Here is a 25,815-nt window from a genome sequence, read left to right on the forward strand (position 1 = left end):
TATTGCAGGTTGGTGAAGTGCGTGAGGGGGTCCATATCTTCGGCTGGGGTGATGGTCACAGCCATGATAGAGGGAGAGAGGGGGACTGAGTAGTACTGGGCCAAGTTCAAGGCACAAGACTTTCAGTCTTCCTCTGCTTTTCTCCGTGGATAGGATAGGGCAATGGTTGTGGGCCTTTTGCATAAGAACATTTATCTGCTGTAGTGCTGGCTGAGGGGCCAAGGGAGATTACAGGAATTTAACCGCGTATTTAACATGGTAGATTACACATTTAAGTGTCTTGTTCATGAAATCTTAGAGCTAAATATTGTGTGTGTTTTTGTCTTTCTAGTGATGAAGCAACCATTATCTCAGGGACAAAGCTCGCTCAACAAGTTTTGAAAGAAGTTCAAAAGGATGTAGAATTGTGGATGTCCTTTGGAAACAAGAGACCTCATCTCACTGTCATATTAGTAGGAGACAATCCAGCTAGTCATATATATGTCAGAAACAAGATAAAAGCAGCTGCAGCTGTAGGTATGTGTTATGTGATATAAATGATCCTGGTAAGCATATGTTGCTGTTAGTTAAAAGTATAAAAAAAACACTCTTTGTATCTCAATTTAATTTTGTACTATTTTCCTCCTTTTCTTCCCTGATGAACTTGAAGAAAAGGAGTCAAAGTAATTTTAATGGCACATGAGTGGTAGCCATAAATTCAATTCTATATTTAAAAATGTCAAGGAGCAGTTTGCACCTTCATTGCTAGAAACTGGAAACTGAAGAACACTGGGGAATTTTTTTGACAGTTCAATGTCTTAACTGGCTTTGAGGGGCTTGGTGAAGGAAGATAAACAGAGAAATTATGTTAGGTTTTAGTTCTTTCTTCAAGGCAGTTTCGTTTGGGGGTTGGTTTTTTTTTGTTTGTTTGTTTTGTTTGTTTTTTTTTTTAATGTGAAATACTTGCTTAAGAGCTTGCAGTACCTGTTAGATTCCTTATTTTTATGTGCTTTTTTCAGCCTAACTCCACTGTGATAGCAATCCATCCTACCCTAGAATTGATGGGAACAATGATTAAATAGATACTGAGAAAAGCCTTTTTCTTCTCAATGTCAATAATTTCTTCATAATACCAGTCTTTGTGTGCATCTGTTGTATCTCATGGAATATTTGTCCCACTGAATGCTTAAGTTCACAGCAGAGCCAGGCAAGCCAATCCAAAAGCAAGGCTTTGCAGCTTTGAATAAGAAGGGCAAAATTTCAGCCATAATGAAGTCAAACAGTGAATTTAAGTGACTGATAACAACACCTCATCTTGAAATGAAAGCGTGTAATAGCCTAAATGGGAAACCTGAGTGTTGTTGCTATTAGTGAAATGGCAATATTTTGAAATAACTTGAAAAACTTTCTTTTCTAATACCGAGTTTTGTGGTAGAAAAGCTGTCAGATAGCATGGCAGTAATGCTAGTGTAGCTAGTTGTAGTTGTAATTCTCAAAAGCAAAATTCTCAAAATTGTAGAAAAGTTAGATGCTTCATTTTCCAAATATTTTGAAGCTGTTGTTTAGTTTTGGAGCTGCTGGGTCCAACTATAGGTTGTTGGTAGTTGTTTGTTTCTGTATGTTTTGTTGTAAGATGGTAGTTAACATCCAGAAATACAGCATTAAAGACCAGAAAATGACAACAGACTTTCTAGCAAGTCTTCCATGTTTATTTAAAACAGTTGTTAAACATCACACGCATTTTCAAACAAAACAAGTAAGCTGTTTGTAGATAAATTTCCTGGTACTAACATGTCTTCTGCTTTTGTTTTGTATCAGGCATTTCTAGTGAGATCATACTGAGGCCTAAAGACATTTCTCAGGAAGAACTCTTAGATATGACTGTAAAACTCAACAAGGATTCAAGAGTTAGTGGTTTGTTAGTTCAGCTACCTCTCCCAGGTAGGTGACATCTTTTGTCCCATTCTTTGTATACAGTCAATGTCAAATGAAAGGGTTTGACAGTTTTGAGTTACAAGAGTATCTTGGTGACAGAAGAAACTCCTGAGAAAGGACATGCCTAATGATTAGTTGAGGTGTTTTTGTTGTATGCTAGCCTGCACTCACACAGAAAAGCTAATTAAATCATGAGAATCACTTCATATTTTCAACCTTGCCTTTTTAATAAGTTCAGTCAAATGCTATTTTAAGGAATTTCCCTCCACACACACACTTTATCCAGTTTAGTTATAGAGAGATATATATTTTTATTTTTTTTAACATGTTGCACTGTTTATCCCTGAACTCCAAGACATTTGCCATATTTTCCTCCCCTATATCATGCCAAGTTATACTGTCTTGCAGTGATTCCAGGTCTTGCCTTAAATATCTGATCAAGTTTTCTATGCTGTCCCTAATGTTCCAGGTGAGCTTTGTGCTAAGGTCCTAAAAGCCTCTAGTATATTCTTGGTTTTTATTTCACTTCTCCTAATTTGTAATAAAATCTCTCTAAAATATCTCTTGCCAGTAGCTGGCAAAATGGGATTTTGGCAGTGATGAAACTTTTCATCTAAATCTATGTAAGTCAAACTGGTAAAACCACTGCATGCTTCCTGGTGGAGAGGAACCCAAATAACTGGAGTCATGGTGATAAATTGACTGGCATGTTGGGTTGCCCAGTCTCTGTGTTTCTAAGTGTTGTCTTTGATTGTACGTTTATATCATGTTCCATAAGAGGCAGGAGCTGGCTTTTTGGCATGTATACACATGATTTCTAGCAGTAGCTGGGATTCCAGGGGCTACTGTTTTTCAGTATCTCTGATAATAATGAAGTTGAAGCTTTGTTTTGAGGTGAGCTCTTCATTTCCACTCTTACTCCCAGTATTGATCTTCACCTTCAGGCAATTCTCGCTTCCTTTATTTCATGTCAGCAGAAATGAGGCCAGGTGCTGAGTGTTATAGGGGAAGAGATGCTTGGTTTGTATTTGTAATAAACACCAGCATTTGTGAGGAAGTTTGGCATTTCCTATTATATGAAAGTGAACTGAAATCGGCCACTTGTTGGAGTAAGTTGGCCACAAGGTGGAAGTATAACACAAGTTAAGGAGACCTGTGGAATCTTGGCCACCAAGAGAGGAACTCTGGGAGCTAATGGAATGTGGTTGGTTTACTTGGAACAAACATCTCTCCCACTAAGAACAGATTAGGGGAAATAGGTAATGGAGCAATTTTCATTTCACTAGTAAGAACTCATGCCATAGATGGAGCATTGCCAGCCTACAGATGGAAATCCTTCTGTCTGAAGGACAGCGAAGGTAATGGGCTCATCCAGTCTGCTCTTAAGCTGCCTGCCTTTGTTGATACGTGGTTCAAAAACAGACTTAAGTCTTGAAACTTTGTGATTTTAAACCTGTGCATATTGAAAAAGAAAAAAAAAAAAACCCAACCCTGAGGATAATTCTAGTTGTGTAATTCAAATGTCTGATGCTAGTCCAGTGTTTAAGCCCTGAAGTAAGTGGTTGAGGATCCCTCGTGAGAACATTATATCTGTCCTGTTAACTACATAAAGACTAACTAGCCTTCCTTTAACATATGAAACTTGCTAGTTTGGGGCCTGGCTGTTGCCTGCCTCAGTAAAAACTTTAGAGTAATTTAATCAATAGCAGGACTTCTTCAGTATTGCATTGTCTTTAGAGGAAGCTTAAATATGCAAGTTCCCATGAACAGCAAATGTTCAGGAAGTTCTTTCCAGAATAGATGTCAACTATAACTCTTATCATTAGATTATTTTTTTTTCCACTCCCAAAGGAACTTCATAAGCAAAAGGGCAGAAAGCTAACTTAGCTCATTTTCCAAAAATCTTCTACTTTGCATTGTAATGGAAGGAGACAAAGCCTTCAAGTTATGATAACTTGATCAGTAGAGGCTGCTTATTCCAGAATTGAGGTGGTTGTGTAGGGTTTGGGGTTTTTGCAGTAAACCACACACAGGTGTGCCTTTTGGTCAACATGAGGATAAAAACAGAAGCAGAAAATAGCTTTGTTCTCTTCCACTGTTGTGAGCTGGAGCAACTTAACTTTGAGGATTGTCATCTTTGCCTGAGGAAAACTTCCTTTCTGTGCACCTTCAGAGTGTGTTACTTCTGATGTGGTAATGATTTTGTGGAAAGTTTCCTGTATCTTTTTTAATTGCCTGGAAGATGGCTATGGAATGTTAGATACTTAGTTGAGATTGAAGATGGAAAACTCAACATTTTTTAGTTGTAAGCAGCATGGAGGTATGAGGCAGGGGACCTGATGTCCCTCTGCTGTGCATAACTGCCAGCTGAAGCACGGCTGCTTTGGAACTGACTGCTGAAGTCATAGCAGTGTCACAGTAGAGCTGCTCAAAATTATTTATGGGGAGCTTGTTGCTGCTGCTGAGCAGCTTTCTCCTTGCTCTGTGTCTGCATTTCTTGACCCTCATAGTAGGTTTTCTGATTCTTTTTGTGCTGTGTTTTTATTTTCATCACTCTTCCTGTTCCAAACTCAGTCTTTATTTTTTGTGTGTCAACAGTAGAGACACGTGTTATTTGCTGTGTAAGTAAGTTTCTCTCTGTGCATGTCAGAGGAGCTGGGCAAGAGATGCCTGGTGTAGTCTTGCAAGTTTGGTTAAAAGTGAGAGGGTGAGTGCAGAGAGGAACTTGGCATGCAGAGTAGCTCGGAATGGTAGCAAAAGAGTTTGACTGTCAGTTGAGAGGAGGAGGCTAAGCATGTTCTGTGAGACTGACGATAACATCCTTCAGAAATAGTCTTGTTCCTCTGGGAATAAATGAGGCTACCTGCAGTCAGGTGGGAACAAATCAGGAAAATAAATTTCTTGAGGCAAATAAGATGTTCTCATTGAGTAACATAGTAACTGTGTATACAGTTGGGATTGAGTTGGTTTGCTTGTTTGTGGGTGGCTCTCTCCAGGTGGTGTTGTAGAAGTGTCTGTGATGGGGAGAAAAAGATGTCCATATCCTCTCTTCTCCCCGTAAAGCATGATTTCATTCCCTTACACATGAATGTATCTCTGATCTGTCTGTATCTGGCAAGCTGAAGACAGCAGTCAGGAAGTGTTTGTCCGAGCAGTGAAGTTTTTGTTTGATGAACAACTGACTTCCCTAAGGTTAACAAATTTTCTGTTGCAAAAACTGTTTAATAGATGACTTCAAATTTCTTTCCTCATTTATTTATTTATTTATTTATTTATTTCCCAAAATGACATGAAAACAAGTCGCCTTCGATCTGAATGAGGCTAGTCTGACCTGTAAGACTCTTTCATCCATGTACTTAGCATCTGAATTTCACAGATCTTTCTTCTTGGGAATCAGAAGGAATCTTCCTTCCATCTGAAAATGGAGAACAGAATTGTATATCTTAACAGTCTGGTTTAACTCTAGGGTTTGCTTTCTGGGTCACTTATGAGTATGTTTTATAGAGCTGCTCCTCTGGAGTGTCTTTATGTACGTATGAGGTTTGTAACTTTGCAGAAGCAGGACTTGGTAATGCTTTTTCTTTCTCTTTATGAGTTCCTGTGTTTATGCAGTGTAAGCTTTAAGCATCTGCAGACCTATTCCATATCAGTAACACATGATGAATGCACATGAAAAATGTTACTTGCAACTAGATGTGAGTAGTAAATTATGTGCAGGTATTGTCATATAAGGCGTACTTAGTGTTTTGAACTCATTGGTATCAAACAGTTCTGTTTTCTGATAGTTATCAAGGGAATTAGAATACATTTTGGTTTTGCTGATTAGGAGATTAGTAAAACCACTTATATTTTTGCAAAAGGGGAAATGAAAGGCAGACCTGCAAAGTTATTTCAGCTTAGGTTATCTTTGGTGAACTTAGGGACAGGTTACAGGCACAGTAACTTTTCTCTTTTGATTATTTCTTTTGAGCCACTTGAGAAGTAACACTTTCGGAATGCAGGAGCAACTCTGAAGTGTCTTGCTTGAACATTTATTTTCATAGTTACTAAGTGGTCATTTTCAGCTGACTATCAACCTTCTCGTATTTTGACTGAATCTGTTGTACTAGCAGTGTCAAACTGAAGCATTTAATTTTCAGTAGATGACTTCAAAAGGTGAAATTGTAACTACTGCCTTTAGAGGGAGGACTGTAGTTTATTTATAATGAATAGTAATAATTATTACCTAGCTAGAAACAAATTGTGTTTCTCTGTGTAATGATTCAGGTAGTATTGATGTCACCTGACAAGTGAAAGAATTTTAATGTGAAAAATTGTGTTTCCTAGACCACATCGAGGAGAGAGCTGTTTGTAACGCTATCGCTCCTGAAAAGGATGTGGATGGATTTCACGTTATGAACATTGGACGCCTGTGTCTTGATCAGCCTTCTGTAATACCTGCCACTGCTGCTGCTGTTTGGGAGATAATCAAACGGACAGGTAAGGAACTGAACTGTATTGAAACATTTTATCTTGGAAAAAGAACGAAGGATTGAGTCAGGTGTGAGTTACAAGGTGTAGGTAGTCTAGAGACACTGGGCAGATGGAAGAACAAAAGTTTAGAGCATTAATCCAAATAATAAGGAGGTTCCAAATAGATGAGATCTTTTGCCAGTAGCATAACTATTAGTTAAGTGTAGGCAGTAGTCTGCCTGCAGTACTTTGCGAAACACTACAAGTTATTTTTTGCAGTCTATAATCATAGAATCATAGAATCAACCAGGTTGGAAAAGGCCTTTAAGATCATTAAGTCCAACCATTGCCCAGCACTGCCAAGTCTACCACTAAACCATGTCACTAAAGGCCTCGTGGACTTTCCATGCTGATCTGATGGACCAATCCTTCACATCCTCTGGCAGGACCTGTCTAACATCCCTTCAGATGCCTTTTTAACCTCCCTCAGCATGAAAAGAGGCAGCAGATGTTGTAAGGAACTTCCTGTGCTATTCCTAATGTCCTGATTTGAATGCCTAAGTTCTGGGGGAAGGGGAAGAAACAAGAACAAAAGTGGAAGCATTTAATTCAGTATTAGAAAGGGAAAAAAATGCCTATGTATTTAACAGTTATCATTTCATAAGTATAATATACATGTTCTTATTGGCAGATGTAAGTGTTTCCATTTCCCTTTGTGGTCAGAGAAGAGAAACAAAGTTGCTCCAAAGGGTGATTCAGATAACCTGATTGAGTCGCCAGCTCTGTTTCTCTAAGGTGAAAGCTGAAAGTTGTTTTGTGGATTCATCCCTCAAATTCAGCCTTGGAGATTTTCAAGTCATACAGTTGTCAGCAGTCTACAAGAGCACATAATGTTATCTTGGCGACTGAGAATGAAGGGTTTAGGTATATCAAAATAGCAGAATATAATTTTTTTTCCCCTTCTTTTTTCCTATAAGGAATACAGACATTTGGGAAAAATGTTGTAGTAGCTGGAAGATCTAAGAATGTTGGAATGCCTATTTCAATGCTTTTGCATACTGATGGAGAGCACGAAAGGCCTGGAGGTAAATCCATGAGTGTTGTTTTAACGCTTCCATTCGTGAAATTATGAAAATCAAGCTAACCAGAGGATTTGGGCAAAAAGAGGAAGCTTTCGTATCTTGTGCAATATTTGCAACTACAGCAAGGAATTAAATTTGCTTATGTGTTTCCTGACATCTTCTTGGAAGAGCCGTTTCTAGACTTGACGTTTTCTGGTATTACATCATGGTTTTGTACTCCATGGGAAACAGCTACTGTTTAACCACGGTTGGTGCTGAACGTTGAGGATAATACCTGGCCGCATGGCCTTATTGAGCTACAGAGGTTCATGTCATGTTTATATAAACTAATACACCTGCATGCCTTATCCTTGGGCATAGTAATATTAATTTCAAGGTTCTCATACGCAAGTTGTCACACACACGTATATACACATATACATAGACAAATACAACACAATTCCTGTGTTGTGCTATGTTCGTTAGGTGGTGATTATGAAAATACCCAAATGACCAACAAAGTGACTTTGCTGTGTGAGCTCTATGATACTAGATGTTGACCTGAGGGATTTTTGTGCAGTGCACTTTATATCCCCCTGGAAATTGGGCATTGTGATGGAAATATTTTTAAGTAATTCTAATTAAAGAAGCATACATGTGCCACTGTAATTGTGCTGCAGAAAGAAAAACAAATAGAATTTGAATAGAATACTGTTCTTTTGCAATTTCATTTTGATGTTAGAAACTGCCATGGTGGTGTGCACAAATGAGGTAAACATGAATGCTTAATCCCAGGCATATTTAATAGGAGTGCAGTGAAATCTGTTATTAATATAATAAAACACGAAAAGCTTCTTACTAATCATAGAGTTGTTTTTTCCATTCAGGCTCTGTGGGAAAGTTGCTATTTGAAACTTCTCTTAGTGTTTGAATTGTAATTATCGTCAGGGCATACTTCTGGTCTCATCCCCATTCCCATGAAAATGAGTAGCATTTTTGCCATTTGTTGCTAATATTGGCTTGTGTGTATTACAGGCAGTGTGGGTTGGTGTTTGAAGGAGGTTTTATACAACATGGAGTTATGTTGCCAACTATTTGCATGTTTCTAAGCTGGAGATGGGGAGACTTAGTGACCTGTGATTCCTTAGCAGTTTGTTACAAAACCCATAGTAGTTGCATGGGTGGCTTTTAGCTGTAACTGATTTATAGCTTTCATCTTTTGAGATAGTTGGATCTGTGGCTCAGTTTTTTTCACTTGTATACTGGTTTGTAGTTCTTATTTGACTGCCTACTAGTAGTACAATTTGGTTTGGAGGGTCAGTCCATCAATTAACTTTGTTGTCAAGTATTCTATGCAGGGACGGGAAAAGATTTGGATCTTCCCTTACTGGCACTGGAAGCTAAGCATAGAGTTAATTCATTGAAGTTATCTTTGCTTATTCTAAAGACATGAATTTATTTTTAAGGTAGTTTTTCTTTTTTCCAACCTGCAGAGTGATAGTACACAGCATAAATCACCTGCCAATGAGAAAACAAAACAATTTTTGTGCTTCGTTCACAGTAAATTAGCATTAAGTATGTATTTGTGGTGTACATGGTGATAAACTTTCGTGGTTGGTGTAGACTAGTATAGTCTTCACTCCTGATTCACAGATTGCTCTGTCCTTGAAGATCTGGTTGGTTTTCTGCAGTTATCTTATTTGCTATTTTGCTTTATTATTATTTTGTTTATTTTCTTTCTCTTTGCAGGTTTTAGTTATTGTTTTTGTTCAGATTATGAACAAAACTGAGAAGCTGCGGTCTGTCTGTATCAGTGATTTGTTGTATGTAGAATCCGTCATGTCCTGCAGATGGCGGTATCTGGTCAGATGAGAAAACAAACGGTGTTTGGTGGAGGCAGGTCAAGGGGCTCTTTCGATTTTATAAACTCGTGAATTAACTCAGCAGTATCATGCAGAATCTTAATGGCTAAATATATTCCTCTTCTTATAGTGGAAATAGCTGTGTGAAGTAGTTGTTTATTTTCTGTTTTGGTGTGAGCACAAATAAATAACCTACCCTTTCTGAGGTGTCTGTAAGCTTCTGGACTGCTATTCTGAAGGTAAGGGCTTCCCCCCCTTGTTGGGTTTTTTTTTTTCCTCTTTTAATTTTTGGTGGTAAGAGCAGTTACTTTGTTTCAGGAGCTACCTACCTACACATTCTTCACTGGAATCTTGATGGGGAAAATACCACTGATTTTGTTTCTCAGAGGTGTGACTGACTGTAACTTTGGATTTTATCCATTAGTTTTTCTCAGCTTTTCTGTTGAGTACAGGGGAAGAGGTCAAAAGAATCTCATTACGTGTATATTTTCTAGAAGTAACAATTTGTGATTTTGTGTTTATGCACATCTGTACTTTTCTATTGTCATGATTTGAAAACGCCTTGATCTTCTTTTCTTCAAGGAAGAGGTATGCATTACAGAGACTGGAGGAGAGGAGGGATCAAAGATGAGGGGGAAAAGCAGAGAAGTCAGAGCACAGACAGGTTGAAGATGAGATGCTTGAGAAGGAGAGCTAATGACATAAGAGGCACAGATTAAATCAGTCAGACACATTCTAGAGGAAGCAGATATGATGGCAACACCTGAGATAAATAGTGAAAACTTTTAGCGTAATGATTCATCATGTGTCTTAGGAGTCTTTGGCGAGTGGAAGGTGGAGATGGGGGGATGTAATACCTGAACACGAAGCAGTATAAATAGTTGACAGGGAGAGTGTTGGGAGGAGTCTGTTGATAGCTGTTACCTTTGCTGTTTTCTTGGGCAGTCCCTAAGAGATCACCATGGTGGCTGTTGGATGCAATAACAGTCTTCAGTCGCTATCCCCATGACAGTCTGGTTTGTGTGTTGTTATTTCTCCTCAGTATTTTCATCAAACAGCAGAAGGTTTTTCATCTCTTACTAAGGAGGGTTTATTTGTAGTTTCTTGCCAAGAAATGTGGATATGTGCAGGAGCAGGCCCCAGATCTTTGGAGTTTGACCAAAATGATGCATACTTTTGTATATGATAATGTCAAACGCTTCATACTCTGGCATGACGTAAGGGTTCAGCTGGGTGTGTTTTATCAGGACATGCAAGAGATGGTAGGGTCAAAGACTAAACTTTGACTCCAGGGAAACGCTGTTATGAAGTTGGGTCACAAGTACGGGGAAGACTGTGATCTTCCTTCTGGTCTACACAACAAACATCAAGGGAAGCATCTAGGGCTCTTCAGGACAGATGGATGACAAATGCAGTTGAGGACAGAGATCCAAACTTGGTGAGCTTATACTTGAAGCTTTAGTTGGTGACAAACAGCTGAGTCTTATGGCACGCTGTACAAAGTGTGCCTAATAAGGTAGACACTGAATTCCATGCTGGGTTTGCTCTGTGTGATTCCACTAAATGTAATGAAGCTGAAGAAGGACAAAGTTAGTTCATGATGTATAAATGAATTCATCCTGTGAGAATTGTTAAGTATAAATATGTTTTTCATGTGTGAACAAGTGTTGTAAGCGTCATGCCTATGCTGACGTAAATGATGCATCCCAAGACAAATCTGATGATCATCTGTACTGTTGTTAATGTCCCCAAGTAAATGCTATACAAGCATTTTATATGTGACAATTAATTGGTAACCTGTTACATTTCAGGTGATGCTACAGTGACCATCACTCACAGATACACACCAAAAGAGCAGCTCAAGATCCATACACAACTTGCCGACATTGTAATTGTAGCTGCAGGTAATACTAGTTGCTGTTAATACTCCAATTGCAAAGTTTAAAACCTAAAAGGTAGACTTTGGTGTCTGTGTTGGTGGCACTGCTGGCTGTTTCATGTTTTACCAAGCAGTAGGTGCTTACGCTTGTTGAGGGTGTGCAGTAAGAAGGATTTCTTGTAAGAAGGGCAAATGATTTGGCTCTTTGTTCTTGCCCTTCACATTTGCAGACTCATAAACTGTTTCTGGTCACATGTGACACCTTTCCCTTAGGGAGACTTTAGAGTGAACTCAAGATTGGGAACCAGTCAGTGCATAGTTTATACAGGTATAATTATGTAAATTAAAACATTCTCTGTGCTGTGCAAAAATCATGAGTCATTGAAATTTTTACAGGAGGGTTTCTTGAAATCAGCTGGAGGCTGCATTCATAAAACAATGGTAGCATTCCCTCACTGTTAGGATTAAAGGCAACCTTGCCAAATTATCTGGTAGTTTTGGTAACCTAAGTTATTAATGGCTAAATTTTTTTTTTTCTTTTACAATTATCATGTGAAGGGGAAGAGAATGGTAATTGGTTGGAGGAAGGGGTCCAAAAGATCAGTGTCTTTATTCTCAAAGCAATGTAGGATGAAACACTTAGTTTGACTAGTCTGGAATAAAGAAGCAAGCAGAATTGTTTCTGAGCAACCTGTTTTTTGTTTATGGACATTCTAAGTAGACATATAAATTAACTTAAAAGAAAACAAACCCTAACAATGCAACTTAATAAAAACGTCAGTAAAATTCTGTCTCCTCTCGGAACTCAGGATACCCTCCTTGACTCATACTAGTTTGGAGAACTACAAGAGGATTGCATCTTTCCTGTTTTCTCCTCCCTTCCTCTTTCTTCATCTTCAAGACCAAAGTCTTGCCTACTTAGTTTCTAGATGAGAACAGATAGGTACCTGTCTAAAGCTCAGCACTTCCTGTTGCATTGAGATGCCCTTTGCTTCAGGGCTTACCTGTACTATCTCTTTCTCATGCCAGGTCAGGAACAAGAGACAGCTCAGTTGGTCCCACATGGGATTACCCAACTGTGGGCCTGATCAGAGTTCATGCACTGTGAAGGAATGATGATGATAATGCATGTGCTGACTGGAAATAAACTAGTAACTGTTCATCCAAATTCACTGCTTCCAATTTAATCATCACTTCTGATTTTTACGCTGAACAGTTTGCCATCAGTTGTGTTTGCAGTTAAAGGGTTCAGTACTGCGTGTGTGTTTTGTATTTTCCTTGTGTCACTTGTAACAGGAGCATGATACAACACTCATTACACAACCTGAGATATACTTGGAATGATGCAAAAACGTACAGCTGGATTGTGCAAACAGTATGCAGCCCTGCCCCAGTGGATGTGCTGGAGAAGATTATGCTTTAGAAAGCTGGAATCCCTCCAGGGTTCCTCTTGTTACTTGGGAACTGTGCACGTCATAGCTGCAGGATCACACATTGCCCGGAAATGTGTGACCTGTTCAGTGAGTGTTGCAAAGAAGCTAACTTGTACCCTGCCAGATAGGAACAGCTGCTGTCATAGGCCACTGTGCAAGGTATGCACATGGAAAACAGCCTTTTATGTGTGTCTGCATGTAAGTGCAAGATGCCTATTCTTTTTCTATTCATCCCATGGAAGAATTTCAGAAGAGCCATCTGCACTCTGGCTCCTGGTTGGTGACTTGTTGCCGGGAGTCTCTTCATTCTGATGTTGTACTCTCTCTGAGTAGTTTTCTGTTCACTTGCATTTCACGGCTGTCATAACACTTCAAGTCGGGGGCTTCTGTTATTACTCTGGAGTTTGAGAATATCCGTCTTCATGTGTTTTCTCTCATATGCCCCCAGGAAAACCAGGACTCCACTTCTGCTTGCTTTGATTGCAACTATCCATGTAGATTATTCCTTCCCAGCTTTGTTTCTCTTCTGATTAAAATGTGATTGATAATTTCCTACAGAAGGTACCAATGAAACATTTTCCCACATTCTTCAGTCAGTGCATTTTAGGAATAGCTGCTGTAACGCTTATCTCTAACTACTTGGTATGTAAAGTAGGCTTAAATAAATAGATCTGCTCATTTGGTTTGGAGGTTAGTTCATTTGTTGCTATTAAGTATTTGGCCTATTATCAAACCATTTTACAAAGGGTGTAACTGTGCAGCTGTTAATGTGCTTCCATCCCTATCACGCTTCGATCATTTACCCCCATAAGGCTGAGGCATTATCCAATTACCAGCCAGTTTGCAATGGATTGCATAAGAGTGTGATGAAGTAGACGTAGCCAGATATTATCAGGTGGCATAGGAAAGAATTTGAGGTCTTGGCTTGCCCAACTTTAGAAGCAGAGTTTCAAGCTTGTGTCCTGTGGGGGAGTGAGAAATTGAGAGCAGAGAAGGTTCTTGTATTGCCTGTATCTAAATGACTAACTGGCTGTCATCCAGCACTTCACATGAAGCCAAAGCTCTCGTACACCAGTGCTTGCCTCCAAATCAGATGGATTTGCTCTGTTTTACGTTTTTTCTCTCCACCTGAGAGAAAGCTGCTTTGGTGGAGAGAGGGGAGCTTAGATTCCCCCTTTGGAGATACCCTATTACCAGGATGAACATTCCTCACGAAACATAGAACTGATGGAACTTCTCAGGAAGCAAAGTGATTTGTAATTTCAAGGTTGGAGCTTCCCATCACTTCAAGTTGGAGGTTGCATGGTAGGAAGGAAATTCAGGAGATTATTTAAAGTGAATACAGAGGAAAGAGTACCACTGTTGCAATTAAGGTACGATAGGCTAATGCAGGTGATGTGTAAGGAGCTGACATTATTGGCTCTCTGATACCATGCAGTGATTTTGGTCTCAGATGCTGCTTTGCCTAAATGTTCCAGGAGAGGTTTCATTTGTTGTGGCTGTCCAGGCAGAAACTGTAAGGTGTGTGGTCACACGATGCTGCTGTTGATACAACAAATGTACTAGCATTGCTTTAAGATAGCCTTTTCTGTAGTTAAAATTGCTCCCTGCCAAGAGGAAGCCTACTGAACTACTGTTCTTGAAAGGGAGGTCTTTTCTGTGCATCAAGAGGAGCTGTTGGCATGCCATGGAAGTCTTACCTCTAGGAAGCTGGATGAGATCGATCTCCGCAAAGTAAATGTGTGGTGCTGCCTGCAGTTTGAAATCCAGTGCAGCAGTGTTCTTCACAATGTGGAAGGCATTTGTTGTCCAGGACTACTGCCTTTCAAAATGGTGTTTTGCCACCCTGTTTGGTAGGACATAGGTCAGATTTTGTGTGTAATTGATATCCCCTGAGAGGTGAAGAAGGGGTGTAGTGCTGAGGCCAGGCTGTATTTTTCTTTCTTGCTTATGAGAAGATCAGGTGGATAAATTTTTGCTTGGAAGGCAGTTGCTTCTCTCCTACATATTGAGCTGATACTGTTTATTTTGGGTAAATCTGAAATAGCTATTTTATTTTTTCCTGTTGCCTGTTGTCGTGGTTTAAGCCCAGCCGGTAACTCAGAACCACGCAGCTGCTCGCTCACTCCCCGCTTCTTCTCCCCCTGCTCCCAGAGGGATGGGGAGGAGAACTGAAAGAATGTAAATCCCATGGGTTGAGATAAGAACAGTCCAGTAACTGAAGTATAATACAAAACCACTGCTGCTATCACCAATAATAATGATAAGGGAAATATCAAGGGAAGAGAATACAACACTGAAAGGAGAAAAGGAAAAGAAAACCATAAACACCAGTGATGCACAATACAGTTGCTCACCACTTGCCAACCAATACCCAGCCCGACCCAAGCAGCGATCTGGGCCTTCCGGGTAACTCCCCCCAGTTTATATACGGAGCATGGCATGCTGTGGTGTGGAATAGCCCTTTGGCCAGTTTGGGTCAGGTGTCCTGTCTCTGCTTCCTCCTGGCTTCCTGTGCCCCTCCTCACTGGCAGAGCATGAAACTGAAAAGTCCTTGTTCAGAGTAAGCATTACTTAGCAACAGCTAAAAACATTGGCATGTTATCAGCATTGTTCTTAGACTGAAGTTGAAAACACAGCACTGCACCAGCTACTAGGAATGAGAAAAGTAACTGCTACAGCTGAACCCAGGACACCTGTCTGTTGTTTCTAGATGATGGGAATCAAAAATAAGATGTCAGGGTAGATGAGACTCTTCTCATGCTGACATTTATTTTGGTTTTTGTAGTAGTGTGTTCTCTTGTAGTTCATGATCATTATTTAAGTGACTGGTTGAAATGTTGTGCAGGTAACAAGTATATGAGAAATTGGAGAAGTGTAACGTAAATCCAATACAGATACTACAAAAAGCAAAGATTAAAGAAAAAGCCAAGGAAGTAACATACAGGGCTTGCTTCAGCAGTTGGCAACACTTTGGATAAGCAGGCCTCTGTCATTATTATAGTGAAGACTTTTTGTGGCTCACAGAGCATCTTTATGGCCCAGCTTTTCTTTGGAAATGCTATGAAAGGGACTTACTGCCACAAACCATTAATTAACTGCTTCATTGAGATCATGTCGATTATTATTTGTGACTGCAGGCTTAGCTGAAAATGTTTAGTAGAAATGAAGAAATATCACCTTTTATTCTCATAAGTACAAAGTGTGTGAAACTGAGGGATTGTTGTTTTGTGTGTGATATATCAAGAAACGTTCAAGTAAATGTATAACCTTTTTTGTGCACAGATACACAAGCATGCACAGCCCTTGATATAATTTAAACTGATGACCTAAAGCTTCCTGGCCATGTTAATCAAATTCATCTTGATGATTCCAGGTATCCCAAAGTTGATTACAGCTGATATGGTCAAAGAAGGTGCAGCTGTGATTGATGTAGGCATCAACCATATCCATGACCCTCTTACAGGAAAGACCAAACTAGTAGGGGACGTGGACTTTGAAGGTCAGTGAACCCCTCTTTATACAGACTGGTTGGATAAATAGATTAAAGTTTGTGGATTCATTCGCGATAAGTACTTGGAATAGCCAGTGTCTCAATGAGATAACACTTGCAGGAGTCTTTCTAATTTATTTACATAAATAAGACAACAAACTGTTCATACATCTCCTCTTAAGAGATGCTGTCATTTAACAGAAGATGTGTTACTTTTAATTACACATACCAGCAACCTTCAAGAGATGCAGATGAGCTCTTACAGCAGTGTGGTGACAGATGTTTGTCTCCAGGTTTCTTCTTCAATCCTTTGTTAGTCTCTGAAATGTTTCAAGAGTAAGCAATAAAAACAGTTTCTACTTTTTCACCAGCACTGGGTCTTCCACTGTTCATAGCAAATATTTTTATGCTACGGCTTCTCAAGCCTCCTCTTACGCTCTTACTCTACACTTGTTTATAAATACATTAAATTCTGCTTTAGAAATGTCCTTTATGCTAAGGTTTAATGTGGCTTCATCTGAAGCTGTTGAAAATATTGGTCCAGGCAAGCCTAACAGATAAAAAATGGTGATGGCATTACATATTGATCTTTTTATGTTTCATGTGTGGCCGAGCAAGTTCACAGTATAATGCGATTAAATATCTCTGCTCTGGAGGAGCTCCAGACTGGAATAGCAGGACTGTTGCAGTTGAAAATTAAAGCTTATTGGCAGAGTTGAGTGTGGGAAGCTTAGACAGCATTTACCCACGTTGTTAATGGTTCTCAACAGTTCCTTATTTTGATAAGTATGAAAATCACCCATAGGGGTTTTTTTCATGGTTATTAACATCTTGGCTGGCATAATGTCTCAAAGCTTAATTATATTCAAAATGTTTCTAGCCAGCTGTATGTATTTGTAATTACCTCATTCCCTCAGTTCCTGCTTTTTTACTCATCACACATGATACCTGTCTGTTAAAGTCAATGGAATTACCTGCACGAGTGTAGCTAAGGGGTTGTCTTGGCGTGTATTTGGAAGTGTTACTTGTCTGTACAATAGAGTTACAGTAGGAAAATACTTTCAGAGTACAGTTTGAAATTACTGTTTTGTTTTGTTATCCTGGTTGCACTATCACAAGTAAAAAGCTGTATCTTCTGTTTTCAGAACTGAAGTACAGAGAACTTATGGGATTTTTTTGCTTAGTAGATATGGGAGGAAAAATGCTCTAACCTTTGAGAAACATGTAGTTTTATCCTTTTTGTTTGTTTTTCTTTAAACATGAGACCTTCTTAATGCAATATAGGTGTAGATTCAGTGACAAGGCTGTGATTCAGAGTTTCAGCAATGCACTGTATATGTCTCGTCATGTCTGCTGTGGGTTGTTCTCAGGATTTTACCTGGGGGGAGGGAAGATCCAACAAGGAGGGAGGAACTTCAGCTTGGATTATGCCACTACAGTTGCAAGTAGTATTTCAGTGTGCATTGCCAAAGGGAAATTGTTGTTGGTTCATTGGTATCGGTGAAAGTTTCAGTAAATCTCTAACAACAAAAAAAAACCATCCCAGTGTATACAGTTTTACATACTAACAAGTAAATCACCCTCACCAAGCATTTGATTTGGCAGTGTGGAAATGGAAGAAGCTAATAAATACATGTAGCAAATTGTTTCATCCTTTACCTCTCTGATCACTTCACTGAATTCGCATTTTAGCCCCAATGGAAGTGTTTTTTGCAGGTTAAGGCCAGGTACATAACTGGCTGGCATGATATGCAGCACCAGATCATGTAGCCCACCAATATCTGTTGTCTCATCATTCCCTTTAAGTGGGAAAATGTGGCATGGGGAGAGCAGAGATTTAACTGGGTACCTTTGTGCTTGTCCAACTTAACAGTGTGTTTGGGGCAAAAATCCTAGGCTGGATTATAGAACATCTTTAAAATGCATCTGTGATTTCCTCCATCCCTGTATGTCCTCTTTGTTTGGCACTCCAAACTGTGTCTGCACCAAGAAAGGCATTGTTTTTTTCTATTGTCCAGAGTAGTTCACTGAGCAGTTCCCAGGTATCTAAAAGAACAAGACAGGAAAACAATGTGCATGTGGAAGTCAGCTGCAGAGTGCTGAGGTACCTACCCCGATATTGCTGGCCTGTTTTCACCTGTGTGTGTGTCTATGTATATAACCAGCACGGTACATTGTGTATCCCTCTTTATGTTAAAGAGTTTGCCAAAATCTGCGCCCAAGCAGGAGGACTTCTGTAGCTTCTGGGAGCCACAGGAGGGAGGGTGAAATGACAGGGAAGAGAAAAAGCAGTAGCATCCTTAGGTGTTTGCCAGCGCCGTTTTAGTTACTTTGGGACAGCAGGTTTCAGTCTCGGGAAGGGAGACATGCTTCTGTGAACAGGGTAGTGCATGTGTGGGAGTACTTGGCCCTGGTTTATAGGGCTTTTGTTGCCACAGCAGTAATGCTGAGGGGGGAGGATGGCTGCAAGGACCCCAACATGAAATAAAGCAACAACTTACACGGAGCATTTAACTGGAATGGATTTTTTGGGTGGAGCACCATTTGCAGGAGTGACTGGTAGAGCAGGGTAGTAACATGCCAGTGTAATAGCTAACCTTTGAGACTGGAACTGGAAATGCCTCTGAAACCAAAGTGTCCAGAACTTGTGTGGGGCTTGCTTTGAATGCTGCCTTTATTTCTCTATGATTCCTCTCATATTTTTGACAAGGAGTCAGTAGTGCTGGGGTTTGAGTCTTTATTGAATGCCTATGTGGAAAAAAAATCCTTTATGCAAGACCTTTGTAGGTCTTGATGTATCAGTGGAGGGGCATATAAATAAGAATTGATCTCCCAGCTCATCTGTTTTGCACAGCCTAGGCCATGTAAAATTGATGCTGAAAAATGGGTGCCACCAGGAACAGGAGGAACTCAAGTACTCAGTACTGAATGGCAAAGTGCCTCAATAAAGGATTGATAATGGTACGGGGCGATGAGTGCATATTAAGAATTTTCTTTGAATGAGGGATAATTGTCCATAGCAACTGCAGGGGAACCAGGGAAATGAATACTGTGAATGTGGGGAATGGACCAGATCGACATATTGCTCCTGGATTGACCAAGTGTATCAGAAAGAACCAGTAGAATGAGAACCAGGGAAATGTATCCTGTCCTCATCAGCAACAGGACCACAAAATCATCAGGCAAGTTGAAAAGTTGCTTGCAACTTGTTCATGCAGTTTAAGGGATTGACCATAATAATCTTGGAATCCAGTTTCTTCACAAAAATGGTGGTCCTGCAGTTGGAACAGTGTGTGGGGAACTCCAGCTGTGGGTGACAGCAGTCGCTCCTGACGGTTGTTTGCTGCCACTTTGCGTTCATTTCTGTTACCTTCCAGGCTGTAGGCTTCTTTTCAGATTATTGAATCCTTTCCAAATTCTCTCTCTCTGCAGCTTTTCCAAATAGTGGTCTTGAAAATAAACTCTGGATGTTCCAGCTGCTTTTGCTGTAGCTTTTGTTAGTTAATTTCTCAGTTGATTTTGAAGATCTGGTATTTATTTTGAAATTAATAAAGGCCAGTCTGTGTAATCTTGTCACCATATTGCTGCTCTGCAAAAATCAGGGTAAGCTTTGCCTTTTGTTTTGCTCCGCTAGTGCAATAAATAAATCAGAAAGTTAGCATAAGGGTGGGACCACCAGAAGGACAGACTGCGTGGTGCTAGTAAACTGCTGGATGGCCAAGTGTAGATGCTTTTCCACAGAAGGGTATGTCAGGCAGGGGTTTAAGTAATAAACCTTGGCTCTCTTGCATTTCTGCTTCCACTGCTTATTGTCCCAAGACTCCAGTGATGTTCCATCCACCTGTCTGTGCTGATAACCTGACTGCAAAGAAGCTGTTGTGCATTATTTTGTGCTGGATTTTTCTGCCAAAGATGCCTCTGCTGCTTGACTTTTAGAGGTGCTGGAGAAGGGAAGATGTGTGTGCTCTAAGAATAACAGTACCAGGACATAATTTCTTGATTTTCCTTTATATTGCTGTTAAAATAGCTGCAGTAAGAGGAACAGGGATAACATGAAAAAGAAGGCAATAACGTGAAATGGAGTAGAGCCCAGATAATTGTCATCCCGTGGTGTACAGTGAGAAGAATCCCAGAATGTGAAGAGCAGAACATGGGGTATCTGCTGTGATTGCTGAGCACGTGATTTTGCACTTCTGCAGGGATGCAGCAATCCAGAATAGCTTTACAGGGACTAATAAAGCTGTGTGGAAACAGTGCTTAGGCAGGAATTACTCTGCATCACTTAATGCAGATGCACAAGAAGACCCAGAACTGCCTTCAGGTTGAGACTTGCCCTTGGTTTGTGTGATTAACCCTGTTAGGTGTCTGATGTCCTTAGCTTTAAAGGAACTTATGAATGAAGGGCTGTTTCCAAAGCAGTGGATCCTGTTTTTCAAGGAAACAATCTACATTTCATTTCTTCTGAAGAATCAAAGGAAGATTTTAAGGTTCTACAGAAGCTGCAAAACAGCAGCTCCTCCCCCAGAGGCACCAGATTTGCATGCCAACATTTTCCAGATGGGCAGAGAAATGCCTGGGAGAAGGGCAGGCAGCTCAGGAAAGCAGAGTTAAACCCGGGGACAAAGTTAGACCATTGCTGAGAAGCAGGAACAAGACCTTCTGAAGGAACCAACAGGAGATCTGTCATGACTGGGAGCTGTGCTACACTTAATGAGGAAAGCAAAATCTAGTCACATTTTTGAGGGCCGAGTTACTTTTTCCTCTTGGTTGCTGTCATTCAGCTTGGAAAGTTGCACTCACCATATCTATATTTGCTCTTACCAATGGCAATTTATCAGATGGTAGTTTCCCCAACACAGACATCTCTTGTGCATTGAAAAATCTGGATTAGCTTTTGGGAATAAGCTGTGAGGGTGGTTTTCTGCTAACTGATAAAAAACTTGTCTTCTGCCACACTGACCCACAGGGGTTTTCATAATGATAGAGTATGGGCAGAGAAATTCCCCAGCAACTTGTGAACTGCAGCGCCTTGTGTTTACTGCCAAGTACGTTTACTAACACTAGAGGCAATGAATGTTGTACAAGATACTCATTAGAAGGCACGGTCCAGTTGTGGATTGTTCCACTTTGTAAGTCAGATAGGAGTAGTTTGAATAATACCACAAAAAGCAGTATGTAACGTTGCCATAGAAACAAACATTTCAATTTGAAATGTCCCAAATATTTTCTTTGTTAATTACTGTGTTTACTTTAGATGTGGGTAAATTTCAATAATTAGGACCTGAATTTGAGGATTTGGAGTAACTCTGCTAACCATAAACACCAGGCTCAAATGGGAGGTAGAACAAAATAATGTAACTATTAAAAAGACAAATTATTGGTGCTGGAGAATAGTAAGGATAACTTTCATGGGAGAGCTGAATTAATTTGTTAGAGTTTACATGTGAAAAGAACCACATAATAATTCGTTGACCCTTCCAAATATTTTCACACTATATCTGGTGGTACCAGTCAACTTGGTAATTAAAACCCTCCCAGTTGTAATCACCATTTGTCCTCAATGAGGCTTAATCTTTTGTGCCTCAGTTCAGTGAGATAATCACCGTTAACTTCCCTAAATGCTTTTGTTTGGTCCCTGCATTGGGGGACCAAATGTTCAGACAGCAGGTTCTATTTCATTTATTATCCCGTAAAATCTAATAAATCTTCTGTCCAAAAACCACTGATACCCAGCTTTTCAAATTCTCTTGTAATATTTATTTTGTTGAGACCTTGTTATGTTATTGACAGGCTGAGAAAATCGGGGCTGTTCAGCCTGGAGAAGAGAAGCTGCGTGGAGACTTCAGAGCAGCCTTCCAGTATCTGAAGGGGGCCTACCAGGGTGCTGGAGAGGGACTCTTCATCAGGGATGTTAGTGATAGGACAAGGGGTGATGGGTTTAAACTGAAACAGGGGAAGTTCAGGTTAGATCTGAGGAAGAAGTTCTTTCCTGTGAGGGTGGTGAGGCACTGGCACAGGTTGCCCAAAGAAGTGGTGAATGCTCCATCCCTGGCAGTGTTCAAGGCCAGGTTGGACAGAGCCTTGGGTGACATGCTCTAGCGTGACCATGGCAAGGGGTTGGAATAGATGATCTTAAGGTCCTTTTCCAACCCAAACCGTTCTATGATTCTCTGATTCTCAACAGTAAAGTGCCACATACATTCAGGATGAATACACTTAAAGCAGGTGCAAATTATCGTCTTAGCTCCGACAGCCAGGTGCCTAATTTTCCATCTGTTGCACTTTTCTCAGGGCCAGGTGTAGGAGGTTCTGCTTTGTAGTGACTTCAATGGAAGTGTATGTGCTTGTGTCAGAGTTGTGCTTGCTCAGTGTTCTTGTGGGTATGTGTGTGTGCCTTTTCAAATACAGTGTTTTTTAAAAGCAGATTGTGAGTTGCCATGAAATTATTCATAAGCAAGCAAAAAAAACCCCAAACTAACAAGCAAAAAAACTTCTCATAGTGGCACTTGAGAAAAATTCTCTGTAGTAACTAAGTTAATAATACGCCATTTGGAGTAACCATTATTAGCCAATAAATGCTCATTAGTTATGTGCTGAATTCCCAGCCAGTTGCATCTAATTCCTATGCAAGTAACCTGCAATTCCAGTTGATTGCATTTTGTGCAGTAGATAAGAGTATCAACTCAGGATTTATTGCTGCGTTATATTAATTTCTTGTCCAAAGAGGTACTAACTAAATAATCTGTATGGATTTACCTCTTAACACAAGCATTCAAGGTGTTTACTGACTTTGGATAGTCTTACATGGTTCATGGTTAGAGTTAATTCAGCTGTTAAGAGTTTCTTTCTGTTGGAGACTTGGTGAAGATCTACACTTCTGAATCCCAGTTCAATATAGGCACCATAGTAACACTGGGTAAAAAACTCAAGTCTCCTCTGGAGGAGCTGAGTTTGTGGCTGAAGTCACAGTGGGAGTTTTGCCACTAGGATCTATATTTCTCTTGCAGACAACTCTTGGTTTTGTTCTCTGTCCGTAGTATGAAACAGACAAACAAATGAACCAGGAAACTACTTTCTTCCTTTGTGGTTTAAGTTCCCTTTTGTGATCACGGAATGTTTTTGACAGAAGGTGCAAGCAAGAGGAGGGGAAAGGGGCTGTTAGATGACTTAACTGGTGCTGGTGCTGGTGCTCTGCTCTTGGCTCTGAGAGAGCAGACTCCTGCTCTGCATGCTGCTTCTCAGCAGCACACACTGTTTAGGGAGGCACCTCTTTACCTACAGGATCAGGTCCCTACCTTCCGTAGCTCTCCTGGATATTGAAGGTGCAGTATCCCAGCTGGCAGATGGAGGTGGTGCAAGTCCCTGCTGCCCTCCTGGGGGTGTCCTGTCTCGTCACCCAGACCTTCCTGGGACAGCTGGTCAGTCAGGTCAAACAGTAGTCACAAACTGCCCCTTAGCAAAAAATCCGGTGGGGTTAATTTTCCGTCTGTCTGAGCACAGGCTCCCAGGAGGAAAGGGCAGCCTGCTGCAGGTAGATCAGCTCATATGGGTTGTGAAAGCATTCCCCAGAACTAGCCCTGGGTAATAATATTCAGAAGAAGATGACCTTGCAGCCCAGTTCTAATCATGTCCTTTCACTACCCTGGCTGTAAGAACTAGGTGATAAAAACTTGTCTGCCTTCACTTGTCCCAAATTCTCCAGCATTTGCCAAGTCATAGACCTTGGTGCTTGTTGCCAGTTAAGTGCTTGTGGACAATTGAAGGAACAAAAAGAGTTTGGAAACTCTTTTAGTTAATACCTTTTTCTCTTTTCTCTTAGAAGTGAAGAAGAAGGCTGCCTTTATCACTCCAGTGCCGGGAGGGGTAGGACCTATGACTGTTGCAATGCTTCTGAAGAACACACTCATAGTTACCAAAAAGCTCATTTACTAGAGCAAGTGGGCTCCTTTGGAAGAAGAATCCAAGTTGTTCTATTTATTGATACACAAAATTTTTATTTTTTACTACAAAGATATTTATTTCTACATTGTATTTATTTTTCATGTAAAGTATGCTAAAGCCAATGGTTTACAAGATGTTCAAATCCTTTGTGTAACCTCTTTCTGACTTGTGAGCTAAAAAGGAGAATGCAGCCTATGCAGATCTGGTGGTGATGATCTATTACCTGAGTGAAAATGAAGCAGCAGCATGAATTACAAATGTACCTGTGTGTTTGGGGATGGGGTGCAAGTACCAAGGTCTTGTAAGCATCTGGAACTGCAGTTTTGGTCAAACAGCATGAAAACTTACTTTCAACATGCTAGATAGGTTTTAAAAATATGATTTGGGTTCTGACGTCATGAAGCACTCTGGGTGTAGTTTGTAGTCTTAAAATTATTATTTTTTAAAACACTTGGAAATAGCAGCAGAAATCTTGAATCTGGAAGGAGCGAAAGACAATTTTTTCTTTCAGCTGTCCAGCAATAATGTTGACATGACTGCAAAACCTCAATACATGTTTTAAAACAGTCAAGTGAACCTGAACACTGGTGAAATTCTTGAACGTTTGCAAGAGGTATGCATGAGTGAGGCGATAGAATGGAGGCCAGCACTATTTTCTTTCCATGTCTGGATTTGTTTGACAAAATGTCTTGGTGCGTAACACCCTCACCCTTCGCAAGAAACTGAATAGGTGTCTGGGCTAGATCAGACTTCAGTTAGGCAGAACGTAGTTAAAACTACCGTGTACATACATCATATGTATAACAGGGTGGGGGAAGAAGAGGAAAAAAAAAGCAAGAGGTTATCCCTAATGAAGTGTTTGTGTTGGAATTTTAAGCCATTATTAAGTAATTATTCTCTTGATTTCCAAAACTGCACGAAGGGCTGTTTTTAGTCCGCAGTGTAAGGCTCAGCTCTGTGAATCCTTGGCTACAATGTTTTACCGCTTAGAGAAGGCTAGATGGGATACTAAGATCAGTACTTTTCTATTGCTAAAAATTTTAGTTCCAAGATGGCTCTAGACTAGTCTCATGCAATGTGGAAGTTGGAATGGAGTGACTGCCAAGGTGGCAGTTGAACTGTGTGCACTATTGACGTGAAGAGCCTACCCCAGGTCCCATTGAAGCCACTTTGGACTTCTGTCTTGGTGTTTTTATCTCAGTTGGGATAGCTTTGATTTATTTTTATCAAGAGCTTTAGGTGTTTGCCAGTAGACTCTAGATAACTTGAAAAGGGAGTTAAAAAAACCTGTGGCAAAATACTCCTGTGTTAAACAAAATAAATGCTCTTATTGTAATAAAAGAACCAGGATGGAGCACCACTTCTCTGCTGATGGTTCTTGTGATGGAATTCCCAAGAGTTCTGTTGAATGCAGCATTTACCAAAGAGGCTGCCAGAATCATTGCTAAAGGTGTAGTGCCAAGAGTGCGTGAACTTGCTTATCCATTTAAAATTAAGCAGTAGTTACAACTGTAAGGAGGATCAAGGTGCTTGTGGAGAGAAGACTGATCAGCCCAGCATCGGCTGAGATGGAATAAGACTTGTTTACTCTTACATTAGTCTTGGGGGGAAATTTTAACATGCTTTTGGGAGTGACTGTGGTGTTTTTTTTCTTGTATCAGTGTGTTACAAGTGGAGTGAATGGATGTCCTCTGCATGTTCAGTCATGAGGTTTTTCATCTGTTTACCTTTCTGTTCTAGATCAGTGTTTCTTTCCTTGGATTTAACTCTAATCATCTCT

At 40.2% G+C, this 25,815-nt stretch overlaps 1 protein-coding gene across 1 annotated transcript; it reads left to right on the forward strand.

Moving 5' to 3' along the window:
- Positions 1–331: 331 nt before the first annotated feature.
- Positions 332–24,026, forward strand: MTHFD2L (methylenetetrahydrofolate dehydrogenase (NADP+ dependent) 2-like; the record flags this gene model as incomplete). The annotated part of the gene is made up of 7 exons (XM_010015410.1): positions 332–516; positions 1,798–1,920; positions 6,241–6,393; positions 7,344–7,451; positions 11,101–11,193; positions 15,978–16,103; positions 23,914–24,026. Coding segments are annotated over 7 exons (901 nt in total), but the record flags the coding sequence as incomplete, so codon positions are not given.
- Between the last annotated feature and the right edge of the window lie 1,789 nt (positions 24,027–25,815).

The sequence above is a fragment of the Nestor notabilis genome, unplaced genomic scaffold (genome assembly GCF_000696875.1).
Source record: "Nestor notabilis isolate BGI_N333 unplaced genomic scaffold, ASM69687v1 scaffold3255, whole genome shotgun sequence".
Classification (NCBI taxonomy): domain Eukaryota; kingdom Metazoa; phylum Chordata; class Aves; order Psittaciformes; family Psittacidae; genus Nestor; species Nestor notabilis.